This window comes from Miniopterus schreibersii, assembly GCF_964146895.1.
Source record: "Miniopterus schreibersii genome assembly, chromosome: 6".
Lineage (NCBI taxonomy): Eukaryota > Metazoa > Chordata > Mammalia > Chiroptera > Miniopteridae > Miniopterus > Miniopterus schreibersii.
Window position 1 is genome coordinate 12,477,571 of NC_138107.1, and position 16,201 is coordinate 12,493,771.

The 16,201-nt window shown below is 56.1% G+C and overlaps 1 protein-coding gene across 4 annotated transcripts in view; it reads left to right on the forward strand.

The window, feature by feature from the left end:
- FOXP4 (forkhead box P4) overlaps window positions 1-16,201 on the forward strand; it is a 51,398-nt gene that overhangs the window by 24,349 nt on the left and 10,848 nt on the right. For 2 of the 4 annotated variants that reach the window (XM_081140306.1, XM_081140308.1), the window contains exons 3-8: window positions 6,607-6,702; window positions 12,724-12,846; window positions 13,356-13,442; window positions 14,957-15,104; window positions 15,247-15,460; window positions 15,724-15,828. In XM_081140306.1, coding sequence (XP_080996432.1) covers window positions 6,607-6,702; window positions 12,724-12,846; window positions 13,356-13,442; window positions 14,957-15,104; window positions 15,247-15,460; window positions 15,724-15,828 — 773 coding nt within the window. The remainder of the gene's footprint in view (window positions 1-6,606; window positions 6,703-12,723; window positions 12,847-13,355; window positions 13,443-14,956; window positions 15,105-15,246; window positions 15,461-15,723; window positions 15,829-16,201) is intronic. The other 2 variants (XM_081140307.1, XM_081140309.1) reach the window with 1 other exon arrangement.

Consider the following 16,201-nt stretch of genomic DNA (forward strand, 5'->3'; position numbering starts at 1 on the left):
TCGTCCTGTGCGCCCAAAGGTTGCCAGTTTGATTCCTGATCAGGGCACCCACCTGGGCTTCGGGTTCAGTACCCAGCTGAGGCACATGCGGAGGGCAGCTAATCAATGTTTCTCTCTCACATTGATGTTTCTCTCCTCGCTCCCCCACTTGCTCTCTATAGGTATGTCCTTGGGTGAGGATCAGTAAAAAACAAACACCACTGTCCCTGTGTGGTTTGGTCCCTGCTCACCTCTGGGACTCTGTCCAGGCCACTGACCATGCGTGAGGCATCTCCAGGCTTATTCCACCGCAGGGCTCCCGCACCAGCTCTTTCCTCCACCAAGCACACTCTCCCCCGGAAGAACTGCTTCCTCATTCTAAACGTCTCAGAAAGGATCCCCCAGCCACACAGCCCGAGTAGCTAGCCAGCCTCTGTAACGCTCACCACCATCTCATAGCTTACTGGTTTCTGTTTTAGTGTCTATCTCATCTGAGAGAATGTGAGCCCATTAAACAAATACACTGAGCCCACAGAGTCTAGGATTGAGCCAGTGCCCTTTGGGGCTTCATAAATACTTGCCGAATGACTGATAAGTGAATAGAAAGTCATACTGTGGCCCTGGGGGGACAAGCGATTTGCTTTTCTGGGCCTGCTCTTCAGATTTGGGATGGGCCAGTACCTCCAAACACCTTTCTAGTGCCCTCTCCCCTAAATCTAGCCAGACTTCAGTTGAAATTATCAAGATAATTTAGACCCCAATTTTGCCGAAGTTAGCTAGGTACAGACAAAAGAACTTTGGAGTTTGTTTATTTTGACTACGCCTCACCACAATCCAAATTAAACCGGAATTTGCTAGGGAGTCCTCCATTCTGTCTGGCCAGCTCCTGGCTGCAGAGCCCCACATCAGACCCAAGGGATTCTGGGTCTGTTTCTGCCACTGGGCATGTTTCTGACTCTGGGCATGTCACTGCCCTGGATATTCATTTCCTCGTCTATAACATGAACTAGATCAGCGCTTTGTAACCCTTTTTGCTTGAGATCTACAGTGAAAAATACATTTTACTCAGAGCCCCAGCACACGTGATTTCATGAAACAATGCTTGTGCTCACCTAGTAACTCTAATTTAAAAAAAATATGTGTATTTTTTCGTATTTTTTCAACCCACTAAATTGACATGATGACCCACCATTAGATCATGACCAGCAGTTTGGAAAACACTAGACCCGATTCCCTCTTAACTTCCAGCCTCCAGGCCACGGTCTGTGTTTCTGTCTCTGCATTCTCAAAGCTCAGCCCTTCAGGCTTGTCTCCCTGAGCACCAGTCACATCTCCGCCCTCCTAAACGCACGCAGCGACTGGGAACCCAGCACAGAGCTGGAACCCTGCAGCCTGCTAAACAGCCCTGCACCTGGCTTCCACAGCGAGGATGCCTGCCCTCCCCACGGAATTCTCAGAAATGAGGGGGTGGTCTCCTACTGGAGATGACAGACCCTCCTGCTTCAAGACTTGTTTTTCTTTTCATAGCAGCTCCCTGTTGCCCTCAAAGCTCTAGCTTCATTCCCCTCCATCCCAGCCGCCCTCCCTGGATGCCATCCGTTATAAGCCATTTGTTCCTAATTGTGGAGATCCTGCTAATGACTTCTGAATGGGTGATGGGGGGGAGGAGAGTTCAGCTTCATTAGCGAGATGAGACGAGTTCTTAGGCTTGAGGGGAAATGGGGGTGGGTATAGGATGGAAGAGAGTTTTGTTAGCAAGTCCTTCTGGGTGGCATAGGACAAATGACCAGGAACTGCCTGGTAGGCGAAAGATAAATTAAGTGACACTAGTTAACGTCCATTCGGGCCCCAATGGGTGCCAGGCACTGTGCTCAGTACTCCATATATGTTGTCTCATATACTCTTCATAACAACCCTGCGAGCTAAGTACAGGGTCATTCCTATTTTGCAGAGGAAGAAATGGGAGCTCAGAGAGGTCTAGTGACTTACCCAAAGTCACTCAGTATATTGTGGAGCGAGGATTTGGATGCAGATCTCTGACCAGGGTCCATGAAATGGATAGACCCAACCTCCCTTAGAGGAAAACGGGACCTCACTCCCCAAACCACAGAGCTGGGCATTTGGTTCTCAGGCCACGGGGTGGAGGGAGGAGAAAATGAGGTTTAAGAAGCCAAATGGTTCCCAGTTTCTGCCCTGAGTGTCTTCCTCTTCCTCCCCAGATCTTCCATGACGGCTTCTCCCCAGTGTGGGATTCTAAATGCCCCCCCCCCACAAGGCTGTATTTGGGTATCTGTGGCCCCCAGGGAAGGGAAACTGAACCCACCTTTCTCTTAAAGATTTCTTTCTGGTCTTCTCTCCCCACCTCAACCAGCTTCACCCCCCTTCACCCCCAGACCGCTGAAACACTAGACTGGCCGGGGGAGGGGGAGGCAGATCCACAGGCCTCGCCAGACTGTGCGTGAGATCACGGCAGCCCCTCTGGGTGTGGGGGCTGGGCAGTCAGAGGTGTTTGGACTCTCCTTCCTGGTGGTGGGACCTTAGGTTTCAGTTTCCTTGTCTGTACAGTGGGGACAGTGACACCTGCCCTGCCTAGCTCAAGGTTGTGAAGCTTCAGCTAAATGTTCGTAGACATGCTTTGAAAACCGCCAGGCACTATCCAGATGCCAGCTGTAGGCTCCACGTCAGCCTGTGCCTGCCTCCCACGTTCAGCCTAGACTAAAGTGACTTTCCCCAGTGTGTCTGCCGTGTGCTGGTGGCTGGGGCTCACAGATGCATCTGACAGCTGTGTTTCAAGGAGACTACAACCTGGTTGGCATCAGAGAAAGTGGGGCCGGATCTGTCAGAGTGGGGGGCCTTCGTTTCCCACATCCCTGGGAGGTGGGCAGTCTAGTGATGTATCAGATTCCAGTGCCAACAGCCAGCGTGGACACCATCACCTGTGCCTAAGAGTGGTGGATGCGACTCTCGTGGGGCTTTATATAATCCCAGTCCTACTCCTGGGTGACCACCTGGAGGAGGGCCTCCTGGGTGGAGGTCTGTGTGTGTAGTGAGGACAGTGACAGGAGTGGAGGGTGGAGCAGCAGTGTGGTGCCCTGATCCATCAGTGGCACGTCCAGGCCACCCAGGGAGGGCAGTTGGACCCCAAGCCCAGGATCTGCCCATTGCCCCCACCCCTGGGACCTGCTGGGTGATTTGTAGGTGGTGCCCAAATCGCCCTAAATTGGGTCATGGCAAATAACACAAAACTACCTTGTGTGGGTCGCCATCTCCTCACCACCTCCAAGTGCAGCCACCTGGAGGGTGACTGTGAATATGAGTGAGCAAAATGCCTGGAGGAGTTCCGACCCTGATGACCTGAGGGCCCGTCAGCTCTCCTGCTGCCCCCAGAACAGCCATTTCCTGCCCCTGGGGATGGTTAGGTCCCCCAGCTCACTGGGCTGTTTCACTCCTCTGCAGTGTGTAGGTCACTGTGCTTGGAACACCCTTCAGGACCCTAGCTAGTGCTGCCACCTCCTCTGGAGGCCTTCCTAGACTTCCCCAGGCAGAGGAGGCCCTTCTCTGGGCTCTGGTGCCTGGTGCCCACCTCCACTTTAGTTTCTGACAGGCAGCTGTCATCATGGCATCCAGCTGTGAGCCCTGAGCAGGGCCATGTGCTGTGTCTCTGTCTCCAGCATTCAGTGTTGTCCCTGGCGCCTGCTGGCATGGTCCCTGGCACACAGCAAGCGCTCAGTAAATGTGAAGAAAGAGTGAGTAGGAAGAGGGAGAAGTCAGAGGAGGGACAGCCTTGGCCAGGCCTAGGTCTCACCTGGCTCTTTGATCTGGTCTAAAGGGAAAGGCCCAGAGTAGGAGGGGGCAGAAGGGAGAGTGAAGGGCCTGTCACAGGGACGTCTCACAGGAATGAGATTGTAAACCCATGTCATTTTTTCCTGTAAATCTTGTAATTTCATGCTCCAGGGGACCACAGAGTAAGAGAGTCAGTGGGAAGTGAATCCAACTCCCAGGCCACTCCCCCACCAGGAGACTGTGTGGGGCTCCCCCCAGCTTCCCCTGGAAACCTCTCTGCTGCCCACGTCCCCCTACAGGGGAGCTGGGTGCTATCTCCCCACCCTGACCCGTGTCCCCCCTGGCTTGCCTGAGCTGATCAGCTCCTCTGAGCCACCCTCTTCCCCTGACCCCTCTACCTTCCACCTTTAGGGGACAAAGAGCATTTGTTTAACTGTGTCATTAGACCTGGAGGGGTCACTAAAAGCAAGGCCGGCAGGGCCAGGGGCTCCTTCCTGATGATCCCCCGGCCACCTCCCTTCCTCTCCTCACCCTGCCCTTACCCCCTTTCCACAGCCTTTCAGAGCCTTTTGCCTCAGGAAGGTCAGACGTACACTTTCTGAAGTGAATCTTGAAGAAACCCCAGGCCACAAATCCTGGTGTGAGGTCCAGGGGAAGGGGCGGGGTGGGGGAGGCGCGGATCTGGGGGGCTGCTGAGGAGCACGCCTGCCTGAACTCCAGATTTACTGGGAGACACGTTCCCATAGATACACCAGTGTGTATTTAGATCCCATCCTAAGGTAAACTGGCTTTCAGCCTCAGGGGAGGCTCCGCTGCTGCTCGGTGTGGGATGAAAGGGCGGGGGGGGGGGGGGGGGTGGCGGGGGGGTGCTATATGCTTGGTACACGGTGGCTGCTCAGAAGTGTTTGCGGAGGGCCAGTGCGTGTGACGTATGAGAGCCACCACATTCCCCCTACAGGGTCTTGTCTGCTGGTGCTGTGGTGGGGTAGGAGAGTAGAAGTCCTTGTGAGGACAGGTGTGTGTGTGTGTGTGTGTACATGTGTACAGAGGTGAGTGGCCACAGGTGGGCATGTGTCCATGAAGAGGTGTGCAGGGCACGAGGCTGTGTCAGGAGAGGCTGAAGGAGGTGAGGGAGAGAACTGGGAGACATTTATGAGAAGGAAAGGGACCGACACTTCGAGAATGCCAACAAAGGAAAGCATCGGTCCCTTAATTCCCCTAGTATTTCGGAGTTGGGTAGTGCCCCAGTTTTGCAGACCAGGAGACTGAAACTCAGAAATGGAACAACTTGTCCCAGATCGCACAGCTGGTAATCACAGTGGGATTCAAACTCAGGTCTGCCTGACACCAGAGGCCCGAGTTAAAGGCCTGGACATAGCGGCTCTGGCTCCCAAGGAGGTCTCTGAGAAACCTGGAGGCAAATAGGCTTTGTGCTCCAGGAATGTGGATTCAGGACTGGTCCCCACATCCCTTGCCTCTGAGCCCCCACTGACTTTATGAACTTCCCGGGCCTCCCTGACCCCTCACTCTCTACCCGACCTCTCACAGCCTATCCACCCATGTCCCAGGTCCACTGTCTGGCCAAGCTGCTCCTCCTGTAAATTCCATACACTTCCCAAGGCTGTGACTCTGGTGACTCAGAGTCCATCCAAGCTGCCGTGGCCTCCAAGTATTAGTGTAACTCACACTTCACACCCCACTTCAGGACTTGAATACCCTTAGTGCCACGAGGTCCTGCACCCCGACCCCCTGGATTCAGAAAGCCCCCAGCGTGTGTTCTGATTCCGAGTGTACTCCCTTAGCCCCTAGATGCAGCACAGGGAAGGCAGTTGGACTCAGAGCCAGGCTTCCTGGGCTCCAGTCCTGTCTCTGACACCTCCAAGCTGTGTGATCTTGGGCAAGTTACTTAACCTCCTGGAGACTGTTTTCCTCATCTGCAAAATAGGGCTGACAATCCTTACCTCACAGACTCACGGGAGAATTAAATGCGATCTTGCCTATGAAGGGGAGCAGAGTTTGCCACCCCAAGATATGCCACTTTGAGATATTGATTATTATAGGCTGGTTAATTTTAAGAAACAGCAGACCTGGGAGAAGCTCTGAAAACCAGATACAGTAGAAGGTACCCTTTATAAAGGACATACACATCTGCGAGGGAGATCTCCATCTGTAAGGGCGTTTCCTTCATGTGCCCAGCCTGCCATCCCTGTCAGTGGAGAAGGCAGAGGCTTAAGTCTACACAGCCACCTTCCCCTATTCACTGTGTTTTTCCTGGTAACCTCATAACTGACTCTTCACCGCCAACGTCACCTTAAGTCTTTAGCTGAAGGAGGTATTTAAAGTGACGGTGAGTTACTCTACAGGAAGTATACATATTATTAAACTTTAATGTTTTTCTCCTGCCAATCTGCCTTGTGTTAATTTATTAGTCCAGCCAGAAGAACTTGAAGGGAGGAGAATAGCTTTGCCTCCCAGACACCTGTGAAGTGCCTGACACATAGTAGATGCTCAACTCTGAAACAGCACCTATGATTAATGCCAAGCCCACCCCCTTGTTTGACCTTCAACCCTCCCATTTGCCGCCCCCATGGGGGCCGCAAACCTCACCAGGTTCCGGAGTGAGTCCCTGCAGGCTCTGATCCCTCAATGACTCCTATCTTTATAATAACCCCCGAGCCCAAGTGCACCCCATGAACCTCTCACTCGCCCTCAAGACCTTCCACCTTACCCTGACTTCCTCCCCTTCTGTCCCCCAAGCTCTCCCTGAATCCTGGGTCCGCGCTGACGGCACTGCCCTGCAGCCCGCAGCACGGGGCAGACACACTGACTCGCCCTGTTTTGCAGGCTCTCCAGGTAGCCCGGCAGTTCCTGCTGCAGCAGGCCTCAGGCCTGAGCTCCCCGGGAAACAATGACAGCAAGCAGTCAGCCTCTGCCGTCCAGGTGAGGAGGAGGGCATCCCTCTGGGCTGGGCTGGGCCGGGGCCAGGTCCGAGGGTAGGCTTGGCAATACAAGGGAGAGGAAGAGCCGGTTGGAGGATTGCTCTGGCCAGTCCCCAGTGCCACAAAGCTGGCAGCTGTCCAGAGGGAGATGCTGGGCAGGGTGAAGAAACTTCACTTTCTCTCTCATCTCCACCTGATGCCCCAGGCCTTCCTCTGCTTGGCCTCTCTGCGTCTGAGCCTGCGCTCAGATCTCCGTCCCTGTCCCTCTCTGCAGGCTTCGTCTTCCTTAGCCTCGGGGTTACTTCTCAGGTTTCTGTTTCTCCATCCCCGTGTGGTCACTTGGCCTGTTCTCACCCGCCCGTCCCTGCTACACCCTTCCCAGGCTCTGTCAGTTGTTGAGGTCATCACATCCCCCCCCCCCCCCGAATTTCTTACCCACCATTTCTCTCTGTCTCCCCCTGTTTCCTGTCTCTTGACGTCTCTCTGTCTCTTTTGTTTTCCTTTGCACAATCTGCCCTTTCTCCCCCTCTCCCTTCCCCCAACCTGCTGGCCCATCTGGCTGGATGGGGGAGGGGAGATGTGGAGGGGTGGGCGGGGGTAAGCCAGGCCTTCTGTTTACCTTTTGTGTCACAAAGAACTTGGGAGAATCACGTCTGAGTCCTGGGTGGGTCACTACTCCGGCAGCCCGGTCTCCTCCCCCTCAGCCCTGCAACTGGGCTTGTTCGCTTCCCCCCACTCTCCCCACAGCAGCGGGGGAGGCTTGGAATTGGGGAGAGGATTAAGCCGGGCTTTGAAAGGAAGTTTATCTAAGGGAGGAAGGCTGAACCCGAGCCTGAGCACGAAGCTCTGGACGCTGGGGGGCGGGGTGCTGAGGGAAGGAGGGAAGTGAGGAGGGTGGGGTGGGGGATGGGGTGCAGGGTGCCTTGAGAAGTACCCAGAACTGGGTTTTATGTTAAACAAAGTTATGTTCAGAAAGGGCTCTGAAGAAGTTCAAGGTGCCTGACCTTTGTGGGGCCTGAGCTGGAGCCCTGTTTTAAACTCGTGAACCTGATGAGACAGTGCCCAAGGGGAAGGAGTTGGACAAAGGGGTACTGGCCTGGGAGGGGAGGACACCACCTGGGAAGCCAGTATTGGGCAGAAGAGAAAGTTCTAAGGCCTGGGGGTGTCAGGATTAAGTCTCTTAGAATTAGAGACACCCCCCTCCCACTCCCTGGTCTGAGGTGGCCTTCAGGCTACTGTTCTTAATCCCTCCCTACCTTGGGCCCAGCCTAGTACCCCCTTTCTAAGAAGAGGGAGAGGTAGGCTGGGGCACAGGAATATTCCCCAACCCAGAAAGGGCCACTGATCCGAGGCAAGAAAGAAGGAGCTTGGTGGGAGTTGGAGGCCCTGAGGTCAGGCACAGGGAGGACTTCGCAGCCGGCTGTGAGGGGTAGGAGATCTGAAGTAAAGAGAAAGGAAGGGGGGTATGGAATTTTCCTTGGGAGACCCCCTCTCCTGAAATAGGAGAGGTCCCTGGATGGCCTAGAATGAGAATGAGAAGCAGAGGTTTTGGTCAGAGGGACAGATAAAATGATTCTTAGACCTCTCTCCTTGCCTCCTCACTCCCAATGATTGATCAGGTTATTCATTCAACAAGTACTTACTCAGCTAACAGCTGCCGTTTACAGAGGCTTCCCCTGGGACAGATGCTAAGTGCTTTATACGTATCATCTCATTTATCCTCACAATCCTATGAGGTAGATGCTGTTATTAGCCTTATCTTGCAGCTGAGGAAACTGAGGCCCAGAGAGGTTAACCTGTCCCAAGTCACACAGCTAATGAAGGGTAGAGCCAGGGTTTGAACCCACACAGCTAGCTCCAGGACCCACACTTTCATGCCCACACAGTGACGCTGCCATTTGCTTAGCACAGTAGTGACACTACCAGTGCATAGGGACAGCCCTTGCCAGAGGTTTCTCTTCTGCTCAGGGCGGTGGCAGTTCTTGGGCCACGTCTGAACTTCCCCAGGAGCCTGGAGCCCTGGCTGTTGATTCTTCCCTTCCACCCTGGCATTCCTCCCTTGCCTTTCAAATTCACAGTCTCTAAGGAGATGGGGCTTCTGTTCCCAAGTGGGGTCCGGGGCCTAGAAATAGCTTTTCTGTGTGTGCAAGGCTGGTGGGGGAATGGGGAGAGCAAGCAGAAACATGCATTTTGTTGATTTGGAGCTTGAATGAAAGAAAGGGTAATGATGGGAGGTCGATGGCAGCCCCTTCCCCAGCAGCCCCCACAGGACACTGTCCTGCTCCTCAGCTCAAGGTGGGTTTCCTGCGCACACTCACCACCCAGCCGTGTTCCCAGCCCTCTCCCAGAGCCAGCTGCAGGCGAGTTTCTAAAACCGTATTAGGTCTCCAGCTCCAGCAGAGTTGCCTGGTTCGTACCCAGGCCTGGACCCCGGGGCAGGGAGAGGTGAGTCTCAGGAGGTAGCACTGGTAGCTGGGAGTTTGGGCAGATGGGCGGCTAAGGCCAGGCCCCTCAGCTCTGCCCACCTTGGTCTCATCTCCGCAGCTCCTCTGAGGCTTACCCTTCTTTCATTTCTAGGAGTTCTTCTTTGTGTCCCACCACAATCTTTTTTTGTTCATCTTCAGCCCCAAACTAGTATTAGGCCTTCCCTCTTGTCATGTGCAGGGGAATTTAACCTAAACTAAGCTCTGGCCTAGTCCCTGAAATCACCCAGGGACCCCAAGCCTCATACTTCAGAGGTTGAGTTTGGGTCCTTGATTGGCACCAAATTGCATCCATCCCAACCCTCAGCCCCTGAACAAGCTCCTTCTCTGTCAGGCACCATCCCTCTTCCTCCGGGTTGTGTCATCCAGCTCAGCACACTGTAATCATGGTGGGCGGAGGGCTCCGGCCTGAGCAGGGCTCCTCGGGGAGGGGCTGGAGGCAGCTGTCAGCATTTAGCCCCGAGCTCACTCTGCCAGGGCTTTAGTAAGCGTGTAGCTGCCCTGGCTACCCTCCAGATGGTGACTCACAGGCTTCGCTGAGCTGACTAGCCCACGGTGCCCATCCTGACACATTCTGGCCTGGTGAGTGGTCAGTGGGGACCCAGGGGAGCTCCAACTCATTGCTCAGAACCCCAAGGAGCTTGAGGGGAGGTGGATGGGTTAGCCAGCTCAGGAGATGTGTATGTGGCTGCCACCTTCCTGACCTTTCTTGACCCATTGGGCCACCTTAGAGACAAGTACACAGAAGGTAATCCATCCCGATCTGTCTCTGCAGCTCCCTTTCCAGCCGGCAGCTCAGACACGTGGCAGGAATGGCAGGGCTGGAGAGGCCTTCCAAGGTCATCTCTTCCATTCCCCTGCCTCCATGTAGGAAAGCCCCAAGGAAGGAAATGCCACATCCTTTCTTGCATGCCGCTCACAGTGACTCACTCCTGGTGCCTGGAAAGATCTGGGTGTCTGCTCCCAGGCTCCCCTGCTGTGGGCCTGTCCATCTCTGGCACAGCTCTTGCTGTGATGAGAATGGGAGGCCCATTGCTTTTGTCCTAAGGGACCCTTGCCACACAGTGTCCTTGAGTACCTACGGTGCCATAGCAGAGGAGGAGAGGGAAAGGAGACCAGAAAAGAGGGGAAAAGGAAAAGTCAGAATGTTTTTTAAAAAGTAGTTGTTTTTACACTCCTATAGAATTTAATGACACACGAATCACTTTCACTCCCCTTTCTGCCCTTGTCCCTTTGAGGCAGGACAGGTTGTTTAACTTCTCCAGGCCTCAGTTTTCTCATCTGTAAAATGGTAAGAATAATGGTACCCTCCTCCCAGGGTCACTGTGAAGATTCAGGGAGATCTTACTCATTTAGGCCTTAGCCGAGTGCCTGGCACCTAATCTGCTGTCAACCACAGCCTCTTGTGTAGTCCTGTGAGGCTGGGCGGGCAGGTGTTCCAAATCCCAGTTAGAGGACAGAGAAAGTGAGGATTGGTGATTTCAAAGAAGAGTCAGTGTCAAACAGGAACCTAGGTCACCTGACTCAGAACTTCGGGCTCTGAGCTCAATACCACCGTGCTGGGTGCCCCTATGGGAGGAGGAAAGGAAGGATAGGTGAGCAGCCCAGCTGCTTTGGGGGTTACATGGGCTGGCTCTGCAAGGGGCGCGGGTCTGGGCCACTGTCTGCCCCATCTCCCAGGGCCCTCTGAGAGTGAGGACCAGGACACCCCTGCAGTGTGGCTTTGCAGAGTCTCCTCTGATACAGTGTAAAGCGGGAGGTTGACCTTTGGGATCTCCAGCCGTCTATCCTTCAGCTCCCTGGATGGTTCAGTTTTCACACGTTCTGGGTAACACTTATCAAGACCTGCTCCAGGGTGGGGCAGGCAGTGTGGGAAGTGGAAACACCAGGAACCATGGAGTTCACAGACCCGGGCTTGAATCCCAGCCCTGCCACTTAAAGCTCCTTTGTAGAGGCCCCTTGGAGCCTTCCTTCCTGCGGGATGTCCATGGCTAAAGAGCCAGGTGGTGCCCCTCCCGGGATGTATGCAGAGATGCCTGGGGGAAAGGGGAAAGCCCAGGGCTGGGCTCAGCCACTTGTTACGGGGCAAGAAGAGATGGGGGCAGTGGGACTTCCCACGTCCCCTGATTCACCTCCCCTCCCTGGCTGCTCCTCTGCTTGGGGATTCCCTGATTGGTGGCTTGAGGCTGAGTCTCACCCCTGATGCACCCATGGGACTGAGGAGAGGTGACAGGGGCCATGAGTCCCCTGTAGACCTAACCCATCACGTGTTGCCCAAGACAAGTCCCTGCAGTACACTCCTCCCTGACTGGGCCACCCTGTACCCCTCCCTCCCTGCACCAGGGCTGGCAGAGGGGCCTCCAATCTACTGGGATAGGTATTTCAGCTCAGGGGAGCAAACACTGAGTGAGTACCTGCTGTGTGCTGGCCCTCTGCTAGGGCCTGGGAGTGAGGGGGAAAGTAGAGAGTAGTCTTGTGCACTTTCCCAGTGATGCGGGTGGCAGATCGCCCCACAGAGCACCCATCCTGCTGAAACAGCATTAAGACAGTATTGCAGCTTGGGCCTCCCGGGGTAGGATTCCACAAGCCTGGGGGTTTCAGGGAAGGTAGGGCTGGGGAAAAAATGACATGACTGCTCTTCCCTGCACGTTTGGCCTGTAGATAGATTCTCTGGGCCTCCTGTAGAGGCCTCATCCAGGGCAGGGGACAGAAAGCTGCTCTATTCTGAAAATCCACCATGTTGCAGCTGGATTATTATCGGTTATAATCCAATCCCTGTTTGGCTTTTGAGGAAATTGATCAGAGAGGACAAGTGGCTTGCTGGGGAGTCACACAGCAAGTTCAGTGCAGAGCTAGGAGTAGAAGCCTGCCTTCTAACTCCCTGCCTGGGGTTCTTTTCACCCGGCTGAAGACATAACTACCCCTACACATGCGTGCACACACACACACACACACACACGATGGCACCCTTGGTGCTCTCTGGGCCTCTGCGTGTCCTCTAGACATGTGTGCTGGAGTATGTGACATGCATGTGACAGAGCCAGAGTCCAGGGCTCCTGCCATGTGGGCCACTTTCTGAATCCTCCCCATGGCTACAGCCTGCCCTCCTGGCCAGGCCCACCACATAGTGTCCCAGAAGAGAGAGCAAGAGATGGGAGTGGCTCACTCTGCCCTCCCATCACATGGGTTCTACCCAGCGTGTCACTAGAGTCTCATCTTCCTGCACGTAAGTCAGCACATCCCAAGTAATAGGCAGCCTTCATGAGCACTTGCTGTATGCCAGGCATTGTTCTGAGCGTTAACTCATTAGTCCTATGACAACCTTAAGAGGTAGGCACTGTTGCTGCTTCCATTTCACAAACAAAACTGGGAGCCAGTCACTTGTCCAAAGATACCCAGCTAGTAGATGGCAGAGTCAGAATTTGAACCCAGGCCGTCTCACTCTGGAGCCCCTCTGCCATACTGGGGTGGGGCCTTGGGCACATGCCCTCTGTGGGGTAGGGTGGAGGTGAGCAGACTAACAGGGCCAAACCCCACAGGTGCCCGTGTCGGTGGCCATGATGTCGCCGCAGATGCTTACCCCCCAACAGATGCAACAGATCCTGTCGCCCCCACAGCTGCAGGCCTTGCTCCAGCAGCAGCAAGCGCTCATGCTCCAGCAGGTGAGTCTGGCCCCAGGGCAACTGAGAAGTGGGGGTGGGGGGAGGCACTGGCGTCCCACCTCCCAGCCTGTTTACTACCAACATCACTGAGTGGCAGAAACCAGAGAGACTGCTCTGGCCGGACTGATCTGCATTCCTCCAGGGCAGTAGGGGGATGTCAGAGATCAGGCCTCTCCCATAGCAGCGCCCCTCACCCACATGTCTCCAGAACCCCTGGGAAAGGCAAAGTACTGGAACATCCTGGCTCCTAGCACCCTGACCTCTTTAGGGGATCCACCAAGAGGCAGGGAGGGCTGGGTGGTGGGGGATGAACCTCCCTTCTCCCTTCTCTATTCACGGAGCCTCTCTCAGAGCAGAAGTGTCTCTGCCAGGCCATGTGTCCCACTGCGCCAGTGAGGCTCTCCACTCCTGCCTCCAGGAGCTGGGTCACCACAGGGCTGGGGTGGCTCTGGGGTCAGCAGCCCGCTGCCCATAGTAACCCACTCTCCCCCCTGCCTCCTGCCGCCCAGCTGCAGGAATATTACAAGAAACAGCAAGAGCAGCTCCACTTGCAGCTCCTCACCCAACAGCAGGCTGGGAAGCAGCAACCCAAAGAGGTAAGGGGCTCAGGCAGGGCCCCGTCCCACCACCTGCAGCCCCAGCCCTCTCCTGGCCTGAGGCGGGGAGTCCCAAGGTGGTCAGAGAGAATTACCTGGTGGGCATCGTGGAAAAGTCAGGAAAAGCCTGGGGGAGGGGATCAGGGATGGTGGGGGAGACTGGATGGAGGCTCACATTTCTCCATCTCCCCTCATCCCCACTCAGTCCTCTCCTTGCCTTGTGGTGTTGGTTAACGAGAGCAGGAAGACAGCCCTGTGTGTCTCTGCACAAGCATGTAGACATGTGTGTATGAGCGTCACACGGTCCACACTCATGACCAGCTTCCTCGCTCTCATGCCCTCTTCCTGCCACTTGTCTCTTAGTGACCCAGCACCTCAGTCCTCCACTCTGGTCCTAAGAATCAGCAAACCACTTGCCCCCACCCCCCAGCCCTGCCCCAACTTCTGTCCCTTCTTATAATATCTGGCTCTGCCCTCTCCAGAGAAGTCTCCAGCCTATACCCCCTGCCCCGTCTGGGCCCCACTGCCTTTTGAGCTTCCATGCCAGGCCCTGCTGCCCAGCCCTCCTTGTCCCAGACATGTGCCTCCCTCCTGCTGGCCAAACCACAACCAAGTTCTGAGTTGCTTCTTCCCGGAAGGCTACCTTGCTGACGCCCAGTCATTCCCCAGTGCCAGCCTCCCCCTCAGGGGGCTTGTAATTGCTGCATTCTCTGCTTTATCTCCAGGCTGGGTTTATAGATTAGCCAGCCCCCACCCCTAGGGCAGGCAGGCAGGCAGGCAGGCAGGCCGGCAGGCAGAGGTCCCTGCCTCCCCAGCACCCAGGACAGGCTGGGAAAGACTTGCTGACAGCCTGGCTTGTCAGTGCCTGTGAAAAACTGAATCTTGGGTGGGGGGAGGCAGACCTAGAGAACGAGAAAGCACTTGCGTGTGCCCCCCAGCAGCAGGGATGTGACTTCTCCCTGAGCCTGGGTCCTAATGAACAGCTGATGCTGATCTTTCAAAGTCCCGTCAGATTCCGTGATTCTCTGTATCTAAGAAGCAAGAGAGGAGCTGGAGGGGAGAAGGCCCCCTCCTCATGATCAGAAGGGGGGCACCCCGGGCATGTGGGAAGGGTGCCTGCCAGGCAGAAGTGGCCCCCAGAGTCTGACAGGCTCATCGATCATTGTGATGAGAGCGCCCCCCCCCCCCAGGCGTGCACAGCTGCGGTTCGGGAGCTAGAGCAGGCTCTAAGCAGCAGAAGGAGGGAGGCGGGAGCAGGGAGGCGTCGTGCTGCGCGTCTGGGTCTGGCTGTGTGTTTGTGAGCGCGCGTGCGTGCATGCGTGTGTTTACTGCGAGGAGGCATGCAGCCCTATGGAAGCTGGGCCGGGAGCAGAGAAGCTGCAGCTTCGGACACGGCCCCCACAGCTCCGGGGGCTGAGAGGCCCTGGGAGGGGGTGACCACAGGGTGGGGGCCAGATGGGGCACCTGAGGCTGATGGTACCCCTCTTTGCCCACCCCCTCGGGCTCCCCACCAGGCACTGGGGAACAAGCAGCTGGCCTTCCAGCAGCAGCTCCTGCAAATGCAACAGCTGCAGCAGCAGCACCTGCTCAACCTGCAGAGACAGGGGCTGGTCAGCCTGCAGCCCAACCAAGCCTCGGGGCCCCTCCAGACCCTTCCACAAGGTGAGTAGCTCACCCCCCCCTCAGCCCAGCCCCACATCCCTCACTGTACCCAAGGGCTGTCATCCTCTGCTCCCAGGGGTGAGATGGGAAGGCTCCCTGTGTTCCTGGGCCCCTGCCAGACTCTCCCCTCTCTCTCCCGAAGCAGCTGTGTGCCCCACGGACCTGCCCCAGCTATGGAAAGGCGAGGGTGCCCCCGGGCAGCCCGCTGAGGACAGTGTCAAGCAGGAGGGGCTGGACCTCACTGGCACGGCCACCACCGCTACCTCGTTTGCCGCCCCCCCCAAAGTCTCACCCCCGCTCTCCCACCACACCTTGCCCAATGGACAGCCCACTGTGCTCACACCTCGGAGAGACAGGTACGGGGCCCAGTCAGGGAAGGGGTGCTGCAGACCTGCCCAAGGACACACCTGGGCCCCTAGGGGTGGCATACAGAGTGGGGGCTGGGAGGGAGGGGTGGAGCTCAGGGACCTGCAAGTGTACCCCTCTCCCAGAGCACACAAAATTGTGCTAGGTTTCTGGGAAACCTGTGTTAGGGACAGAGACGTCACCAGTAGGGAAGCTGAGCTGAGCTGTTGGGGTCTTCAGGGTCCCTGACCACCACCTCCGTTCCCTCTCCTAGCTCCTCCCATGAGGAGACCCCTGGTTCCCACCCTCTCTATGGACACGGAGAATGCAAGTGGCCTGGCTGTGAGACCCTGTGTGAAGATCTGGGCCAGTTTATCAAGTAGGTATCACCCCTACTCTCCTTTCCTCCCACCCTTCCCCGCCCCAAGAAGCCTCTCTGTAGGGTCCCTCACCCCGCAGCCTGCCACCTAGCTTGTCCTTCTTGGGCCTTCAGCCACCAGCTGTCCTGCTGTGCTCCTCCAGGGAGACCTAGTTCCCTCTCTGCCCTGATCAGATATCTCCCATCCCTCCTACCTGCCTGCCCAGCCTGCATTCCCCAGCCTCCCCACCCTGTCCCCAGGCTGCACAGCCAAGCAGGGTAGGGGTGTGAGAAGAAGAGGACTCCCTCCACTGCCTCCCCCCAGCCTCAGCCCCCAAGAGTGATGGCCTGGTGACAGGCCTGGCCGGTGGACAGGCAGGGCAGGAGGCAGACA